The following is a 19,477-nucleotide window of genomic DNA, read 5'->3' on the forward strand; positions in this document are numbered from 1 at the left end:
TTCTTTTCCCATGTAACAAGTGATAGGGCAAGAGGAAATGGTCTCAGGTTGCACCATGGGAGGTTTAGATTGGATCTTAGGTAAATGTCTTCATGAAAGCATTGTCAAGCAATGGAGGAGGCTTCCCAGGGCAGTGGTTAAGTCCCCATGCCTGGTGGAATTTTAAAACAGTAGACATGGACATAAGGGCCATGGTTTCATGGTGTAGTTGGTCGTGTTAGTTTAAGGGTTGGACGCACTGATCTTAAGGGTCTTTTCCTACCTCAAGGATTCTATGATTCTGAGTGTGTGCTGCCATGGAGAACTTGCGTCATACGACTGGCTCGAAGTGCATTAGTGTTTCCAAGCGTTTGTTTGGGCAAGTGAAAGGCTTGTGTAATGCACTCAAAGCCCCGAGGGTTAGAGTTGGTGGTTTTGCTGGGGACATAGTTCCTAGGAGAGCTCTTGTGGCCCTTTTCCACCCAACGTGATGGGCTGTGTATCCCTGGCTTTGTGGCGGGTGAGATTGGAAGAGCGTTATATGAAGAAGGAAAGTGGAGGCGTGTGAGGCTGTGATGCAGGAGAACTTTATTGAGGCCAAAGAGTGCAAAGGCAGGAGCGCCAAGTGGAAGGGAGCCGGTCTGATGTACAGGTAGGGTGACCATCACCTTCCATCCCTTCTTCTGTGAGACAGACCTTGGCAGAGCAGCGAGGTCTTCTGGCTCGCAGTAGGCGGGGCACCCTGGAGGTCTGCAGTGAGCTTTGGCTTGTCCAAAGGTGGTGCAGCAGAGAGTAGTGGACCTAGCAGAAGGGGAGATGCAAAGAAGGCAGTGTGAGAAGAGGAGGAGGCACATGGGCCATGTTTGCAGGCAGCGCGGGCTGGCCGTCTCCCTGCTTTCCACGCTTGGTGCCTTGAGAGGAGGAGCCGCAGAGGATGATCTTGTCTGCAAGCAATGGCCTGGAGGTGCGTATCCTCAGTCCCTGCGGTGGCTTGCGTGGTGTGGGTGGTTGGTATGAGGGGTGCTGGCGAGGGCCCTTAGCAGGGGTAGCAGCCTCTTCTGCCGCCGAAGCAGCCCAGGCCTCCCAAGCCGTAGCCGTAGCCGAAGGCGCCCGAGGAGACGGGCACTCCCTGGTAGCTGAGTTCGTTTCCCACGGCAGCGGATGCGGAGGATCCGACGGCGGTGCTCTGTGGGAAGGAGCTGAGGATGGGTCCTGGCAGGGTGACCAGCACGGCGGGAGGCTGGATGACGACGCGGGAGGCCTCGCACTGTCGGACACAGGGCTCGTTGCAGCTGTTAGCCAGCGGGGTGGGTCCGCAGGGGCGGCAGAGGTCGTTGCAGGCCATGTGTGTGGTGTGGAGGGTCCCTGGAAGAGAGGGTGTTGAGAAAGCGTAGGGTGGTGGTGGTGTGAGGGGGATGTTGCAGGAGGGTGAGGGAGTGGGGAGGGCTGTTGCGGGTGCGAGGGGAGCACGGGGGTGGTGAGGTGTCAGGGCTGGTGAGGCTGTGGTCAGAGCGTGTTGGAAGAGAAGGTGCATGTGGGTCAGGAGAAGGAGGGGAAGGGGGTTGAGTCTCACCTTGCAGGGCGCGGAGGAGAAGGCGTGAGGAGAAGCGTGTGAGGGAGAGAGGCGCTGGTTGGGCTTTTATGCTGGTCCCCGAGGGGCGGGACAGGCTTTGCGCATGGCAGCATCATTCAGCAAGCAGCTCTCGCATGCCGCAGCGTGGCATGTAACGAGGTGGGGTGTGTTTGCCTTCTAACAACGCTCCCGTGTCATGTCCTGCTCTTGAGGATGTGTCCACTCGGCCCTGGCGGCAGCTTTCAAGTGTGAGTAGTAGAGGCTTGGTGTTGGTGGCGTATGTTGGGGTATTTGGCAGATGTGACCAAAGCATAGGAGAGGTGGAGTGTCGTCAGTGAGGTCATCCTCTGGCACTTGTGTGGTGTGGTTTGTGGGTGCGATGTGAAGAGTGGGCCCCCTTTCCTCACCGGCCTGTCAGGCTGCTCTGGGCTTTGGATGTGTGCTGGATGTGAGGTGCTGGCCCTTACATCACGTTTGGTTCTTCCCTGCCTTGATCCCAGCTCTGTGTGCCTGTCTTTAGGCCTGTCCTGTCCTGATGTCTGTGCTTTGTTGGTTACTTGGTCTGCATCTGGCTGGTAAGATTTTTTGCAGGAGAAAGGAGGCTGCCTGTTGGGGCTTTTGCCTCTGTGGTGGCTTTCCTGGGGGTGGCAGTGAGGGCAGGCAGAGGAAGGCTTTTTGTGAGAGCAGGAGGCTGTCCTGGCAGCCCTGGTTTGGAGCTCAGAAGCCCTGTGCTGTCAGAGAACTGGTCGTGCTCACCACAGTGCTTTTCTGGCCAAAGCATAACGCTCCCCTTAGCTGGCCCTTCCATGTTTTCTGCCACGGCTTTGATGTGACACAGTACTCCATGTTTGGCACCTCAGACGGGCAGATGAGTTTCTGGAGAGCCTGAGAGTGTGGGGAGAGGCAGAGGAGGATTGAGAGCTGCAATCTGGGAACACTCATGAGCCAAGGGCTTTCTGCAAGAAGGAGAAATTGGAGATTGCCGAGGAGAGTTGGAGCAGTGCTTGTGCTTAGGAAGATGAATTGAGGTAAGAAGGAGTGGTTTGCAACTGTGTGTACGCAAGTCATGATGTATTTTTGAGGCTACTCGCCGTTAGTTTGGAGAGGTTATGGTGTCTGACTGGAAGAGAGGTCATCCCCCTCGTATCTGGAAGAATATGAAGATGGAGGATGTGAGGAAGTGGAGACTAGTGAGCCTGACCTGGCTTCTGTGGCAGTGATGGGCAGAACTGTCTCAAAAAGAAGTTCCAAGGCCAGGAAGGGCTAGCATGTGATGGGGAGTTGTCAGCGTGAAGTTATGAAGGAGAAATGATGCTGCACCAAACGTAGTGTCTTCCACAATGACGTGACTTGCTTTGTGGATGGGTAGAGAGCCGTGGCTGTTGTTTACCTCGAGTTTTTTGTAAAGCTTTACACTATCTGTTTTTGTACTGTCCTAGAGACAATGAGAAATCATGGAGTGTGTAAGTGGCAGTGAGGTGGAGTGCAAATTGGTGGAAGAGCTAGTCCCACCGGTTTGTGATGAGTGGCCTAAAGTCCAGTTTGAGGCACGTCTCAAGTGGTGTAACCCAGGACTCAGGTCCAAGGGGACAACATTCTTCAGCATTCTCCTCAGTGTCCTTGGCAGTGGGATGGAGTGCCCCTCAGCAAGTTGGCAGCTGGTGCAAAAGCTGGAGGAGTGCTGAGGCAGGCGTTGGTGGTGCCAGCATTCAGAAGGAATTGGAGAGGCTGGAGAAGGGGACAGAAAGGAATCTCCTGAAGTTCAACCTGGGGCAATGCCAAGTCCTGCATCTGTGGAGGAACAGAACTGGGAACCATGGCATGCTGTGGGCTGCCAGGCTTGAAAGCATCTTTGCTGAGCACAACTTTGTGTTTTTGTTGGACAGGATACACATTTCCAGGCCGTTGCTGGAGATCTTCCTCTCAAGCAAGGAAGCAGAGAAGGGGACCAACCCAGGCTGTGGGGAAACATGGCCTCTGTACCTCCCCCTCTTCTCCCACTTCCTTCTTTGCATAGCCCCTTCTTCTATATCCACTACTCTTCATTGCAGCCACCTTCTCACAAGCCAAAGCCCACTAGAGACCTTCAGCGTGAAGATTCCACTATGGGGCAGGAAGTCCTCAGTGCTCTGGCAAGGTCTAGCTCACACAAAGAACCTCGGCTCATGGTCACCCCACCTGCAACTCAGGCCACCTCCCTTTCACTTGGCGCTCCTGTCTTAGCAATCTTTTGCCTCAATAAAGATCTCCTGCATCCCAGCCTCAGATGCCTCCAGTTTCTTTTCACAAGGCTCTTCCAACCTCACACAGAAAAGCCAGGGCTGCAGAGCCCATTGGGGTGGGTAGAAAAGGGCTGCAAGACTTCTCTCAGAAAGTATGTCCCCAGCAACAACCAAAGCAAAGAGCAGCACAGCGAGGCTTCCAGAACGTGAAACAAGCCCTTCACTTTCCCAAACAAAAGCTCCAACATGCTAATGCACTTCTACCCAAGTCTCTGACAAGGTCCCCATGGCAGCATGCACTTCAACTCCTTTCTCCACCACGACCCTCTGGTCAGCACAGCAGGCAGAATCATAGAATCATAGAATCAAAGAATGGTTTAGGTTGGAAAGGACCTTGAAGATCATCGAGTTCCAACCCCCTTGCCATAGGCAGAAACACCTCCCACTAGACCAGGCTGCCCAAGGCCACCTCCAGCCTGGCCTTGAACACCTCCAGGGATGGGGCCTCAACACACTCTCCGGGCAACCTGTGCCAGTGCCTCACCACCCTCAAAGTGAAAAATTTCTTCCTAATGTTTAATCTGAACCTGCCCTCTTCCAGGTTAAAGCCATTCCCTGTCATCCAATCTCTAAATGCCCTAGTAAAAAGTCCCTCCCCAGCTCTCCTGTAGGACTCCTTCAGGTACTGGAAGGCCGCAATAAGATCTCCTCAGAGTCTTCTCTTCTCCAGACTGAACAGCCCCAACTCCTTCAGACTCTCCTCATAGGAGAGGTGCTCCAGCCCTCGGATCATCCTCGTGGCTATCCCCTGGACACGCTCCAGCAGTTCCATGTCCTTCTTATGTTGGGGACTCCAGAGCTGGATGCAGTAGTCCAGGTGGCATCTTATGAGAGTGGAGTAGAGGGGCAATGCGAGTCACAGCAGAGTCACAGCAGAATCACAGCAGAGTCATGGACTACACAAGGAACCCCTGGAGATCACGTAGTTTAACCCATCCTTAAAAGTCAGTGGGGAACCACGACACACACAGAACACAGCCAATGGAAAAGCCAGTCTTAAAAAGAGGCTTAGAGAACTGGGATCAAAACAGGGAAGGACTGAATTTAATGGAATAGCGAGCGCCTAACAACGGCACACAATCAAAGCCCAGAGCAGCCTGACAGGCCGGCGAGGAAATGGGGTCCCATCTTCACAACGCACCTACAAACCACACCACAAAAGTACCACGGGATGACCTCACTGATGACACCCTGCCTCTTCTATGTTTTAGCCCACCATGACACTACCATCAACACCAAGCCTTTGGCCTCTAATACTGCGGCTTGAAAGCTGCCGCCAGGGCCAAGGGCTCAAGTCCTCAAGAGCAGGACATGACAAGGGAGTGTTGTGGGAAGGAAAACACACCCCACCTCATTACTTGAATGGCTGTGCCATGCAAGAGCTTCTTGCTGAATAATGCTGCCATGCGCATCCGCCAACTGCTCTGACAACAGGCATCCATGCGTATCCTCCCAAAAACCTACTCTCACTTCAAAGCTTCTACCAGGGCAAGCGGACACATCCAAAAGGGGAGGACATGACAAGGGTGCGTTGTGGGAAGGCAAACACACCCCGCCTCGTTACTTGCCACGCTGCGGCATGCAAGAGCTGCTTGCTGAATGATGATGCCATGCGCAAAGCCTGTCCCGCCCCTCGGGGACCAGCATAAAAGCCCAACCAGCGCCTCTCTCCCTCACACGCTTCTCCTCACGCCTTCTCCTCCGCGCCCTGCAAGGTGAGCCTCAACCCCCTTCCCCTCCTTCTCCTGACCCACATGCACCTTCTCTTCCAACACACTCTGAACACAGCCTCACCAGCCCTGACGCCTCCCCACGCACCCACAACAGCCCTCCCCACTCCCTCACCCTCCTACAACACCCCCCTCACACCCCCACCACCCTACGCTTTCTCAACACCCTCTCTTCCAGGGACCCTCCACACCACACACATGGCCTGCAACGACCTCTGCCGCCCCTGCGGACCCACCCCGCTGGCTAACAGCTGCAACGAGCCCTGTGTCCGACAGTGCGAGGCCTCCCGCGTCGTCATCCAGCCGCCCACCGTGGTCGTCACCCTGCCAGGACCCATCCTCAGCTCCTTCCCACAGAGCACCGCCGTCGGATCCTCCGCATCCGCTGCCGTGGGAAACGAACTCAGCTACCAGGGAGTGCCCGTCTCCTCCGGCACCTTCGGCTACGGCTACGGCTTGGGAGGTCTGGGCTGCTTTGGCAGCAGAAGAGGCTGCTACCCCTGCTAAGGGACCTCAACAATACCACTCACGCAAACCACCCACCTCCAGCCCATTGCTTGCACACAAGTTCATCCTCTGCGGCTCCTCCTCTCAAGGCACCAAGCACGGAAAGCAGGGAGACGGCCAGCCCGCGCTGCCTGCAAACATGGCCCATGTACCTCCTCCTCTTCTCACACTGCCTTCTTTGCATCGCCCCTTCTGCTAGGTCCACTACTCTCTGCTGCACCACCTCCGGACAAGCCAAAGCTCACTGCAGACCTCTAAGGTGCCCCGCCTACTGCGGGCCAGGAAGACCTCGCTGCTCTGCCAAGGTCTGTCTCACAGAAGAAGGGATGGAAGGTGGTGGTCACCCTACCTGTACATCAGACCGGCTCCCTTCCACTTGGCGCTCCTGCCTTTGCACTCTTTGCCCTCAATAAACTTCTCCTGCATCACAGCGTCACACGCCTCCACTTTCTTTCTTCTCACAAGCCTCTTCCAATCTCACCCGCCACAAAGTCAGGGATACACAGCCCATCGGGGTGGGTGGAAAAGGGCCACAAGAGCTCTCCTAGGAACTATGTCCCCAGCAAAACCACCAACTCTAACCCTCGGGGCTTCGAGCGCATTACACAAGCCCTTCACTTGCCCAAATAAAGGCTTGGAAACACTAATGCACTTCAAGCCATTCGTATGACGCAAGTTCTCCATGGCAGCACACACTCAGAATCATAGAATCCTTGAGGTAGGAAAAGACCCTTAAGATCAGTGCATCCAACCCTTAACCTAACACAACCAACTACACCATGAAACCATGGCCCTTATGGCCATGTCTACTGTTTTAAAATTCCACCAGGCATGGGGACTTAACCACTTCGCTGTGAAGCCTCTTCCATTGCTTGACAATGCTTTCTGTGAAGACATTTACCTGGGATCCAATCTGAACCTTCCATGGTGCAACCTGAGACTGACTGATACCTACCTCGCCACAACCTCCCTTCAGGGAGCTGTAGAGCGCGATAAGGTCTCCCCTCAGCCTCCCAGGGTGCAACCTCAGGCCATTTCCTCTTGACCTATCACCTTGTACTTGGGAAAAGAAGAATGACACCCACCTTGCTACATACTCCGTTCACAGAGTTGCAGAGCACGATAAGGTCTAACCTCAGCCTCCTTCTCTCCAGGCTAAACAACCCCAGTTCCCTCATGCGCTCCTCAGAAGACTTCTCCTCTACACCCCTCAACAGCCTCTTTGTCCTTCTTTGCAGACACTCCAGCACCTCAAGGTCTTTCTGATAGTGAGGGGTCCAAAACTCTGGATTCCAGGTTGCGGCGACACCAGGGCCAAAGACAGGGGAACGATAACTCCCCTTGTCCTATTCCTGCTGGCCACACTACTTCTGATACAAGACAGGATGCTAGTGGACCTTTTAGCCACCTGGAATACTGATGGCTCATATTCAGCCAGCTGCCGAACAACAGCCCCAGCTCCTTTTCCACCAGGCAGCTTTCCGGCCACTCTGCCCCAAGCCTGTAGCGCTGCATGGGGTTTGTGTGACCCAAGTGCAGGAACCAGCACTTGGCCTTCTTGAATATCAAACCATTGGCCTCAACCCATTGATCCAGCCTGTTCAGATCACAGAAGGAAAGATGCAAAGAATGGAAAGCACCTTCAGAAAACATCTAGTCCAACCCCCCTTCCAAAGCGGTGTGACCGAGATCAGGTTGCACAGGAACGCATCCAGGTGGGTTTGGAATCTCTCCAGAGAAGGAGACTCTACAGCCTCTCTGGTCAGACTGTGCCAGTGCTTCTCCACCCTCAAAGCAAAGTTGTGTTTCCTCACAATTCCTCACGGAATTTCCTGTGTCACAGGAAATTGATACCCCTTGACCTGTCGCCAGGCACCACTGAAAAGACTCTGGCCCCATCCTCTTGACACCTGTCCTTTAGATATTGATAAGCATTGATCGGATTCCATGCCATATGACGTCATACCCATTCTATAATGCTGGGGGAAAAAGAAAGAAGGGGGGCGGTGATGCTTGGTGGTACCAAGTGTGTCTTCTGAAGTAAACATCACACGTATTGGAGCACTGCTTTCCTGGACATGGGTCAACACCTGCCTGCCGATGGAAAGGAGTGAAGGAACTCCTTCTCTGCCTTTCCTCCTGTGCGCAGCTTCTGCTCTACCTACTCAACTGTTTTGATCTCAACCCACGAGTCTTCTCACTTTTACTCTTCCGATTCTCTTCCCCACCCTGCTGGGGGGGGCGTGAGCGAGCGGCTGCAAGGTCAGCATTGCTTGCTGGCATTGAACCACGACACCTGCCATGTGGGATTTAGAGACACTGAGGACATCTCCCCTGCGCAGCCTTGCCTCCTGCCTGAAAAACCTCCCAGCTCTCCAGGCTATCACTCATAGAAAGGTATCTCAACTCGCTTCGGTGTATTGCTGGCCCTGCACTCCACTCGCTCCACTAAGTCCTTTTCTGCCCTTCAATGGGGAGCCCACGATTCAACACAGGACTCCACACAGGGCCTCACAAGTGCCAAGGAGAGAGAAAGATCACCTCCGACAGCATGAGAAAAAGTTAAGGTAAATACCAGGCACGGCTCTCTCCTCAGTCACAAAGCTACTCACTGCAGCTTTGAAGACACTGAGGTTGGTCAAGCATCGCTTCGCCTACTTAAATTCACACTGACGATTCCCCATCACCTCTTTGCCCTTCCTGGGCTTGGCACTGCTTGCTGGCTTCATTCTGTCCATCACCTTCCACAGGAGCAAGGTCGAGCTCAGCAGCCTCTACTTTCACCAGTCATCCCTCCCGACCTTCTCAAAGACAGCAGGGGTATGAGCTCTCTTCCAGCCGTCAGCAACTGCTCTGAGGAACCATGACCTTCACAAGATAATTCAGAGAGTCCCCTCAGGAATATCAGCCAGCTCCCATGGCATTCATGACCACCACCTCTCAGGCCACAGGGACTTGCATACATCCACTTGGAAAGCAGTCCTTCCTACCGCAATTCACCTTCCTCAGCAACAACCCCTGCTGGCTTGACAAACAGCCTGCAAAGCACTCACCTTGGGTTAATTGGGGCAGGCCTTGCCACTTAGAAGCCCTTGGGCATGCAGCCATGAAACCCAGGGCCTCCGCTCTGACACCATCTGTATTTCTCTCAAATACAACCTTACAAGCAAAGGGGACACCAAGACATGCACAGAACACACCCAACAGGAAAGGCCAGGCATAAAGACAGGCTTAGAGAGCGGGCAGCAAGCAAGGGAAGGACCACACGTGACAGAAGGGGCAGCGCCTCACACCCGGCACACATCCAAAGCCCAGAGCAGCCTGACAGGCCGGCGAGTAAAGGGGCCCCCTCTTCACAGTGCACCAACCAACCACACAGCTGGAGTGCCACGGGATGACCTCACTGACAACACCCCACCTCACCTATGCTTTGGTCGCATCTGCCAAATGCCCTGACACACGCCATCATCACCAAGCCTTTAGCAATAACTGGGTAGATGCTGAACAGTGTTGGCCCCATGGACATGAGTCCTGGGCTATATCACTTGAGACTTGCCTCCAACTGCACTTTAGGCCACTCATCACAAGACTCTGGGACCAGACCTTCCACAAATTTAAAGTCTACCTCACGGGGCACATAGTCTCAGCTTTTCTAGGAGGGAAAAATGTCAAAGTTTTTATGAAAAAGTTGAGGTAAACACCAGCAACAGCTCTCTCATCATTCACAAAGCTAGTCATATCAGCTTTGAAGACACTGAGGTTAGTCAAGCATCATTTCACCTTTGTAACTTCTCGCTGATGACTCTCCACCACCTGCTTGTCATTCCTGGGACTGGCACTGCTTGCTGGCTTCATTCTGTCCATCACCTTCCACAGGAGTGAGGTGGAGCCCAACAGACTCTACTTTCACCAGTCATCCTTCCCAACCTTCTCAAAGACAGCAGGGGTATGAGCTCTCTTCCAGCCATCAGCAACAGCTCTGAGGAACCATGATCTTCACAAGATAATTGAGAGAGGCCTCTCGGGAATATCAGCCAGCTCCCATGGCATTCATGACCACCACCTCTCAGGCCACAGGGACTTGCGTACATCCAGTTGGAAAGAACTCCTTCCTGCCACAATTCACCTTCCTCAGCAACAAGCACGGCTGGCTTGACAAACAGCCTGCAAAGCACTCACCTTGGGTTAATTGGGGCAGACCTTCACAGTCAGCAACCCTTAGGCACGTATCCACCAACACCAGGGCCCCAACTCTGAAGCAACGAGCACCATCCTCACCTGCAATGCCCTCTGCTATCTCCAAATTCTCTTGCTGACCATCAAACCCTATGCAGAGAGCCTCACCCCTCGGCACTCACCTCAAGTAAAGACCCCCAAAGGCCCTGGCTCCCCAGCCTCCCCTGCCTGCCCCTCACACTCCCCCACTGCCTCTCACCACACTCACGGGCTCTCCACAAACTCATCTGCCCTTGTAAGGCGCACAACATTGAGCACTGTGTCATGCCAGAGCCATGGCTGCAATATGCCAGAACCAGGGAAGGGGAGCGCTATGCAAGGGCCAACACCAGCATTTAGGGAGAGTGACCAGACTCCTGACAGCACAGGCATTGTGAGCTCTCAAACAGGGCCGCCAGGAAAATGCCCTGCTCTCCCAAACAGCAGTCCTCTCCCTGCCCTCACTGACACTCCCAGGAAAGGAACCAAGGACCAACAACCCCAACACACATCCTCCTTTCTCTTAAATACAACCCTACAAGCAAAAGGGGTACCAAGACACGCACAGAGCACACCCAAGAGGAAAGGCCAGGCCTAAAGACAGGCTGACAGAGCTGGGATCAAGGAATGGAAGGAATGAACGCGATGGAAGGGGCAGTGCCTCACACCCAGCACACATCCAAGGCCCAGAGCAGCCTGACAGGCCGGCGAGGAAATAGGGACCCCTCTTCACAACACACCCACAAACCACACAGCACGACTGCCACAGGATGACCTCACGGACAACACCACCTCTCCTATGCTTTGGTCACATCTGCCAAATGCCCTGACACACACCATCAACACCAAGCCTTCGGCCTCTGCTATTGGCACTTGAAAGCTGCCGCCAGGGCAAAGGGGTCACGTCCTCAAGAGGAGGACATGACATTGGGAGCGTTGTGCGAAGGCAAAAACATCCACCTCGTTACTTGCCACGCTGCGGCATGCAAGAGCTGCTTGCTGAATGATGCTGCCATGCGCAAAGCCTGTCCCGCCCCTCGGGGACCAGCATAAAAGCCCAACCAGCGCCTCTCTCCCTCACACGCTTCTCCTCACGCCTTCTCCTCCGCGCCCTGCAAGGTGAGCCTCAACCCCCTTCCCCTCCTTCTCCTGACCCACATGCACCTTCTCTTCCAACACACTCTGAACACAGCCTCACCAGCCCTGACGCCTCACCACCCCCGCGCTCCCCACACACAACAGCCCTCCCCACTCCCTCACCCTCCTGCAACATCCCCCTCACACCACCACCACCCTATGCTTTCTCAACACCCTCTTTTCCAGGGACCCTCCACACCACACACATGGCCTGCAACGACCTCTGCCGCCCCTGCGGACCCACCCCGCTGGCTAACAGCTGCAACGAGCCCTGTGTCCGACAGTGCGAGGCCTCCCGCGTCGTCATCCAGCCTTCCACCGTGGTCGTCACCCTGCCAGGACCCATCCTCAGCTCCTTCCCACAGAGCACGGCCGTCGGATCCTCCGCATCCGCTGCCGTGGGAAACGAACTCAGCTACCAGGGAGTGCCCGTCTCCTCCGGCGCCTTCGGCTACGGCTACGGCTACGGCTTGGGAGGCCTGGGCTGCTTCGGCGGCAGAAGAGGCTGCTACCCCTGCTAAGGGCCCTCACCAGCACCCCTCATACCAACCACCCACACCATGCAAGCCGCCGCAGGGACTGAGGACGCACCTCTGGCTACTCGCTGGCACATGGCTTCGCTCCTCCTCTCAAGGCACCAAGCAAGGAAGCAGGGAAGAGGTCCAGCCCAGGCTGCTGGGAAACATGGCCCATGTGCCTCCTCCTCTTCTCCCACTTCCTTCTTTCCATCACCCTGTCTGCTAGGTCCACTACTCGCCCCTGCAAATGCCTTCACCAGCAAAGAACTTCTGCTGGGCAACTCCCACCGCACGGCTGCAAGACCTCGGGACTCCGGCAACGGCTACTGCATGCAAGGGACCTTAGCTGACGCTTGCCCTACTTGCACCTCACATGAGCTCCCTTCCACTTGCTGCTCCTGCCCTTTCCCTCTTTTCTTTCAATAAACTTCTCCTGCATCACAGCCCAAGATGCCTCCTCTTCCTTTCTTCTCCCAAGGCTCTTCCGCCTTCACCCGGCACAAAGACAGGGCTCCACAGGCCACCAGGGTGGGTGGAAATGGGCCACAAGACCTTGCCTCGGAAATACGTCACCACCGCTACCAACAACAATGCAGACTGGCACCTGGGGGGCTTCCAGAACATGACACAAGCGTATCACTGGCATGAGGGCTTCGGCATGACAGTACCCCTCTGCGTACGTCTCTGGCAAATTCTCCCCGTGCCAGCACAGATTTGACAAACTCTCTTCCCCAGCAGGACTCTCTGGGCCCTCCCAGCAAACAGAAACACAGAACCATCTAGTTCAAAAGCAACCTCTGGAGAGCATGCACTCCCACCACCCTGCTCCAGCAGGGCCAGGATCTTCTCCTGCCACTCATCACAAGCCTCTGGGCACAGCCCTCCGGCCACTTTGCACTCCACCTCACTGGCCACTTACACACCCCATACTTTCTCAGCTTGTCTAAGAGCGTGTAGTGGGACACAGGGACAAAGGCTTCATGCAAGTATAGCTCAACAACAACCACTGCTCTCCCCTCGTCCAACACCCAGTTGCTTCAACACAGACAACACGGAGCTTGCTCAAGCGCGACTTCCCCTTTGGAAATCCACGCCAAAAACCCCCATCACTTCCTTCTTCTTCCTGGCTTTGGAACTTCTTTCCAGGACCATTTCCTCCGTCACCTTCCCTGGAAACTTGGTCAGGCTCACCAGTCTCTACTTTCTCACATCCTCCAGCTTCCTCTTCTTCAAGGTACGAGGGCTATCACCTTTTCTCTAGGCTTCAGGAACTGCTCCCAGGTACCATAACCTTGCCAAGCTAATGTAGAGTGGCCTCCTCAAGACATCACCCGGCTCCCTCCACGTTCCCGGCTGCAGCCCGTCAGGCCCTGTGGACTTTTCTACACCCAGTCCCACATTATTGAGTCCAACCGTTAACTTCAGACTACCACGGCCACCACCAAACCAAATCCCTAAGTGCCACATCTACACGTATTTTCAATACGTCTCAGAATGACGACTCAACCAGTTCACTGAGGAGCCTCTTCCAGTGCTTCATAACCCCTTTGGTGAAGAAATTTTTCCTAACATCCAATGTCAACATCGCTTGGTGCAACTTGAAGACTTGAAGACTTGAAGTCTCCTGCAGCGCCTTCGGCTACAGCTACAGCTTGGGAGGCCTGGGCTGCTTCGGCGGCAGAAGAGGCTGCTACCCCTGCTAAGGGACCTCGCCAGCACCCCTCATACCAAACACCCACACCACACAAGCCACTCCAGGGACTGAGGATATGCACCTCCAGGCCATTGCTTGCAGACAAGATCATCCTCAACAGCTCCTCCTTTCAAAGCACCAAGCACAGAAAGCAGGGAGACGGCCAGCCCGCGCTGCCTGCAAACATGGCCCATGTGCCTCCTCCTCTTTTCACACTTCATTCTTTGCATCTCCCCTTCTGCTAGGTCCACTACTCTCTGCTGCACCACCTTCGGACAAGCCAAAGCTCACTGCAGACCTCTGGGGTCTCCCTCCAACTGCGAGCCAGAAAGACCTCTCTGCTCTGCCAAGGTCTATCTCACAGAAGAAGGGTTGGAAAGTGATGGTCACCCTACCTGTACAACAGACCAGCTCCCTTCCACTTGGCGCTCCTGCCTTTGCACTCTTTGCCCTCAATAAACTTCTCCTGCATCACAGCGTCACACGCCTCCACTTTCTTTCTTCTCACAAGCCTCTTCCAATCTCACCCGCCACAAAGTCAGTGATACACAGCCCATCGGGGTGGGTGGAAAAGGGCCACAAGAGCTCTCCTAGGAACTATGTCCCCAGCAAAACCACCAACTCTAACCCTCGGGGCTTCGAGCGCATTACACAAGCCCTTTGCTTGCCCAAATAAAGGCTTGGAAACACTAATGCACTTCAAGCCATTCGTATGACGCAAGTTCTCCATGGCAGCACACACTCAGAATCATAGAATCCTTAAGGTAGGAAAAGACCCTTAAGATCAGTGCATCCAACCCTTAACCTAACACGACCAACTACACCATGAAACCATGGCCCTTATGTCCATGTCTACTGTTTTAAAATTCCACCAGGCATGGGGACTTAACCACTTCGCTGTGAAGCCTCTTCCATTGCTTGACAATGCTTTCCATGAAGACATTTACCTAAGATCCAATCTAAACCTCCCATGGTGCAACCTGAGGCCATTTCCTCTTGACCAATCACTTGGTACATGGGAAAAGAAGACTGACACCCACTTCGCTACATATTCGTTCACGGAGTTGCAGAGCATGATAAGGTCTCCCCTCAGCCTCCTTTTCTCCAGGCTAAACAACCCCAGTTCCCTCATGCGCTCCTCAGAAGACTTCTCCTCTACACCACTCAACAGCCTCCTTGCCCTTCTTTGCAGACACTCCAGCACCTCAAGGTCTTTCTGATAGTGAGGGGTGCAAAACTCAAAACAGGATTCCAGGAATGGACTCACCAGGGCCAAATAAAGGGCAACGATCACTCCCCTCGTCCTACTCCTGCTGGCCACACTACTTCTGATACAAGACAGAATGCTAGTGGACCTTTTGGCCACCTGGAATACTGCTGGCTCATATTTAGACGGCTGTCGAACAACAGCCCCAACTCCTTTTCTGCCAGGCAGCTTTCCGGCTACTCTGCCCCAAGCCTGTAGCGCTGCATGGGGTTTGTGTGACCCAAGTGCAGGACTCGGCACTTGGCCTTTTTGAAAATCATACCATGGGCCTCAACCCATCGATCCAGCCTGTCCAGATGACAGAATCACAGAAGCAAAGATGCAAAGAATGGTGGGGCTTGGAAGGGACCTTTAGAAAACATCTAGTCCAACCCCCCTTCTAAAAAAGGGTCACTGAGATCAGGTTGCACAGGAACGCATCCAGGTGGGTTTGGAATCTCTCCAGAGATGGAGACTCCACAGCCTCTCTGGGCAGACTGTGCCAGTGCTTCTCCAACCTCAAAGCAAAGCTCTGTTTCCTCACGTTGAGATGGAATTTCCTGTGTCACAATTCCCTGTACCCCTTGACCTGTCGCCGGGTACCACTGAAAAGACTCTGGCCCCATCCTCTTGACACCTGTCCTTTAGATATTGATAAGCATTGATCGGATTCCATGCCATATGATATCATACTTATTCTATAGTGCTGGCGTAAGAAGAAAGAAGGGGGGTGGTGATGTTTGACATTATGAAGTTTGTCTTCCCAGGTAAACATCACGCGTGTTGGAGCCCTGCTTTCCTGAGATGGCTCAACATCTGCCTGCCGCTGGGAAGGCGTGAAGGAATTCCTTGTTTGGCTTTGCTCCTGTGCGCAGCTTCTGCTCTACCTATTAACCTGTTTTGATCTCAACCCACGAGTCTTCTCACTTTTACTCTTCCGATTCTCTTCCCCATCATGCTGTGGGGGGTGTGAGTCAGCAGCTGCATGGTCTTAATTGCTGGCTGGTGTTGAACCACGAGACCTCCCATGTGGGATTTAGAGACATTGAGGACATCTCCCATTTTCTCCTGCCTGAAAAACCTCCTAGCTCTCCAGACTTCCACCCATAGAAAGGTGCCTCAATTCGCTTCAGTGTATTGGTATACCTGCGCTGCACTTGCTCCACTGAGTCCTTGTCTGTCTTTCAATGGGGAGCCCACAACTCCACACAGGGCTCCACACAGGGCCTCACAAGTGCCAAAGACAGAGAACGATCACTTCCCCCAAACTGCTGGCAACGCTCTTCCCAATGATGCCCTGGAGACTCTTGGACTCTTTTGCCCCAAGGCTGCATTGCTGCTTTCTACTCCCCTTGTTCTCCACCAGCAACACAAAGTTGTGCTCAGCAAAGCTGCTTTCCAGCCTGGCCACCCACAGCATGTCCGGGTGACCAGCGGTATTCCTCCACAGATGCAGGACTTTGTACTGCCCCCGGCTGAATTTCAGGAGATTCCTCTCTGTCCCCTTCTCCAGCCTCTCCAATTCCCTCTGAATCCAACCCCTGCCTCAGCCACTCCGCCAGATTTTGCACCAGCTGCACACTTGCGGAGAGGCACTCTGTCCCACTGCCTAGGACACTGATGAGGATGCAGAACACTGTTGGCCCAGTGGACCCAACTCCTGGGCTACACCACTTGAGACTTGCCTCCAACTGGACTTTGGGCCACTCATCACAAACTCTGGGACCAGCTCTTCCTCTGCTTTGCACTCCACCTCACTGGCCACTTATGCACCCCATACTTTCTCGGTTTCTCTAGAAGAGAAAATGTCAAAGGTTTAGGGTAAGGCTTTCCTAAAAGGTTGACGTGAATACCAGGCACGGCTCTCTCCTCAGTCACAAAGCTAGTCACTGCAGTTTTGAAGACACTGAGGTTGGTCAAGCATCATTTCACCTTCTGAAATTCACGCTGACGATTCCCCATCACCTCCTTGTCCTTCCTGGGCTTGGAACTGCTTGCTGGCTTCATTCTGTCCATCACCTTCCACAGGAGCAAGGTCGAGCTCAACAGCCTCTACTTTACTTACTCATCCTTCCTGACGTTCTCAAAGACAGTAGGGGTATGAGCTCTCTTCCAGCCATCAGCAACTGCTCCGAGGCCCCATGATCTTCACAAGATAATTGAGAGAGGCCCCTCGGGGAAAACAGACAGCTCCCATGGCATTCAGGACTACCACTCAGGCCACAGTGACTTGCGTACATCCACTTGGAAAGCATTCCTTCCTACCGCAATGCACCTTCCTCAGCAACAAGCGCGGCTGTCTTGACAAACAGCCTGCAAAACACTCACCTTGGGTTAATTCGGGCAGGCCTTCACAGTCAGCAACCCTTGGGCACGCATCCACCAACACCAGGGCCCCAACTCTGAAGCAACGAGCACCATCCTCATCTGCAATGCCCTCTGCAATCTCCAAATTCTCTTGCTGACCATCAAACCCTATGCAGAGAGCCTCACCCCTTAGCACTCACCTCAAGTAAAGACTCCCAAATGCCCTGGCTCACCAGCCTCCCCTGCCTGTTCCTCACACTCCCCCACTGCCTCTCACCACACTCACGGACTCTCCACAAACTCATCTGCCCTTGTGAGGCACCCAGCATTGAGCACTGTGTCACACCAGAGCCATGGCTGCGAACATGCCAGCACCAGCTGAGGGGAGCACTACCTAAGGGCCAACATAAGAATCTGGAGAGCATGACCAGCTCCCGAACACCACAGGGCTTGCAAGATGTGTACCAGCCCTGATCATAGAATCCTAGAATGGTTTAGGTTGGAAAAGACCTTGAAGATCAAGTTCCAATCCTCCTGCAACAGGCAGGGACACCTCCCATTAGACCAGGGTGACCAAGGCCACGTCCAGCCTGGCCTTGAACACCTCCAGGGATGGGGCCTCAACAACCTCTCCGGGCAACCTGTTCCAGTGCTTTACAACCCTCAAAGTAAAAAATTTCTTCCTAATATTTAATGTGAACCTGCCCTCTTCCAAGTTAAAGCCATTCCCACTCGTCCTATCACTACATGCCCTAGAAAAAAGTCCCTCCCCAGCTCTCCTGTAGGACTCCTTTAGGTACTGGAAGGCCGCAATAAGATCTCCTCAGAGTCTTCTCTTCTCCAGCCTGAACATCCCCAACTCATTCAGCCTCTCTGCCTGCCCTCACTGCCACTCCCAGGGGGAAGAAGCCGCAAAATGCAACCCCCTTTCAGCTGGCAACCCTACAAGACTGAGGGTCATTAGGACACCTTCAGAGAACAGACCATGGGAGAGGCGAGACATAAAGACAGCCTTAGACAGAAGGCAGCAAAGGAAGGGAAGAACCAAATGCGATGCAAGGAACAGCGCTTCACACCCAGCACACATCCAGAGCCCAGAGCAGCCTGACGGGGCGGCGAGGAAATGGGGCCTCCTCTACACAATGCACCCACAAACCAAACCACAAGAGTGCCACAGAATGACCTCACTGACAACACTCCACCACTTCCACGCTTTGGTCACATCTGCCAAATGCCCTGACACCGAGAGTCCATGCATATCCGCCCAAAAACCTATTCTCACTTCAAAGTTGCCGCCAGGGCCAAGGGCTCAAGTCCTCAAGAGGAGGACATGACAAGGGTGCGATGTGGGAAGGCAAACACACCCACCTCGTTACTTGCCACGCTGCGGCATGCAAGAGCTGCTTGCTGAATGATGCTGCCATGCGCAAAACCTGTCCCGCCCCTCGGGGACCACCATAAAAGCCCAACCAGCGCCTCTCTCCCTCACACACGTCTCCTCACGCCTTCTCCTCCACGCCCTGCAAGGTGAGACTCAACACCCTTTCCCCCCTTCTCCGGACCCACATGCACCTTCTCTTCCAACACGATCTGACCACAGCCTCACAGGCCCTGACTCCTTTCCACGCACCCACAACAGCCCTCCCCACTCCCTCACCCTCCTGAAACATCCCCCTCACACCCCCACCACCCTGCGCTTTCTCAACACCCTCTCTTCCAGGGACCCTCCACACCACACACATGGCCTGCAACGACCTCTGCCGCCCCTGCGGACCCACCCCGCTGGCTAACAGCTGCAACGAGCCCTGTGTCCGACAGTGCGAGGACTCCCGCGTCGTCATCCAGCCGCCCACCGTGGTCGTCACCCTGCCAGGACCCATCCTCAGCTCCTTCCCACAGAGCACCGCCGTCGGATCCTCCGCATCCGCTGCCGTGGGAAACGAACTCAGCTACCAGGGAGTGCCCGTCTCCTCCGGCGCCTTCGGCTACGGCTACGGCTACGGCTTGGGAGGCCTGGGCTGCTTCGGCGGCAGAAGAGGCTGCTACGCCTGCTAAGGGCCCTCGCCAGCACCTCTGACACCAACCACCCAAACCAGGGAAGCCAGAGGAGTTACTGAGGATACGCACCTCCAGGCCATTACTTGCAGACAAGATCATCCTCTGCGGCTCCTCCTCTCAAGGCACCAAGCATGGAAAGCAGGAAGACTGCCAGCCCGCGCTGCCTGCAAACATGGCCCATGTGCCTCCTCCTCTTCTCACACTTCCTTCTTTGCATCGCCCCTTTTGCTAG

At 54.5% G+C, this 19,477-nt stretch overlaps 3 protein-coding genes across 3 annotated transcripts; 2 read left to right on the plus strand and 1 right to left on the minus strand.

The window, feature by feature from the left end:
- Positions 1-1,015: 1,015 nt before the first annotated feature.
- Positions 1,016-1,324, minus strand: LOC309686398 (feather keratin-like; the record flags this gene model as incomplete). The annotated part of the gene is made up of 1 exon (XM_082499053.1): positions 1,016-1,324. One exon carries the CDS (start codon positions 1,322-1,324, stop codon positions 1,016-1,018), a length of 309 nt encoding a protein of 102 aa, XP_082355179.1.
- Positions 1,325-11,629: 10,305 nt separating this feature from the next.
- Positions 11,630-11,944, plus strand: LOC309668760 (feather keratin-like; the record flags this gene model as incomplete). The annotated part of the gene is made up of 1 exon (XM_082479247.1): positions 11,630-11,944. The coding sequence occupies one exon, from the start codon at positions 11,630-11,632 to the stop codon at positions 11,942-11,944; it is 315 nt and encodes a 104-aa protein (XP_082335373.1).
- Positions 11,945-18,927: 6,983 nt separating this feature from the next.
- On the plus strand, positions 18,928-19,242 carry LOC309669401 (feather keratin-like; the record flags this gene model as incomplete). Its single annotated transcript, XM_082480053.1, has 1 exon — positions 18,928-19,242. One exon carries the CDS (start codon positions 18,928-18,930, stop codon positions 19,240-19,242), a length of 315 nt encoding a protein of 104 aa, XP_082336179.1.
- Positions 19,243-19,477: the final 235 nt, after the last annotated feature.

The sequence above is a fragment of the Vanellus vanellus genome (assembly GCF_965231255.1).
Source record: "Vanellus vanellus genome assembly, chromosome: 2".
Taxonomy (NCBI): domain Eukaryota; kingdom Metazoa; phylum Chordata; class Aves; order Charadriiformes; family Charadriidae; genus Vanellus; species Vanellus vanellus.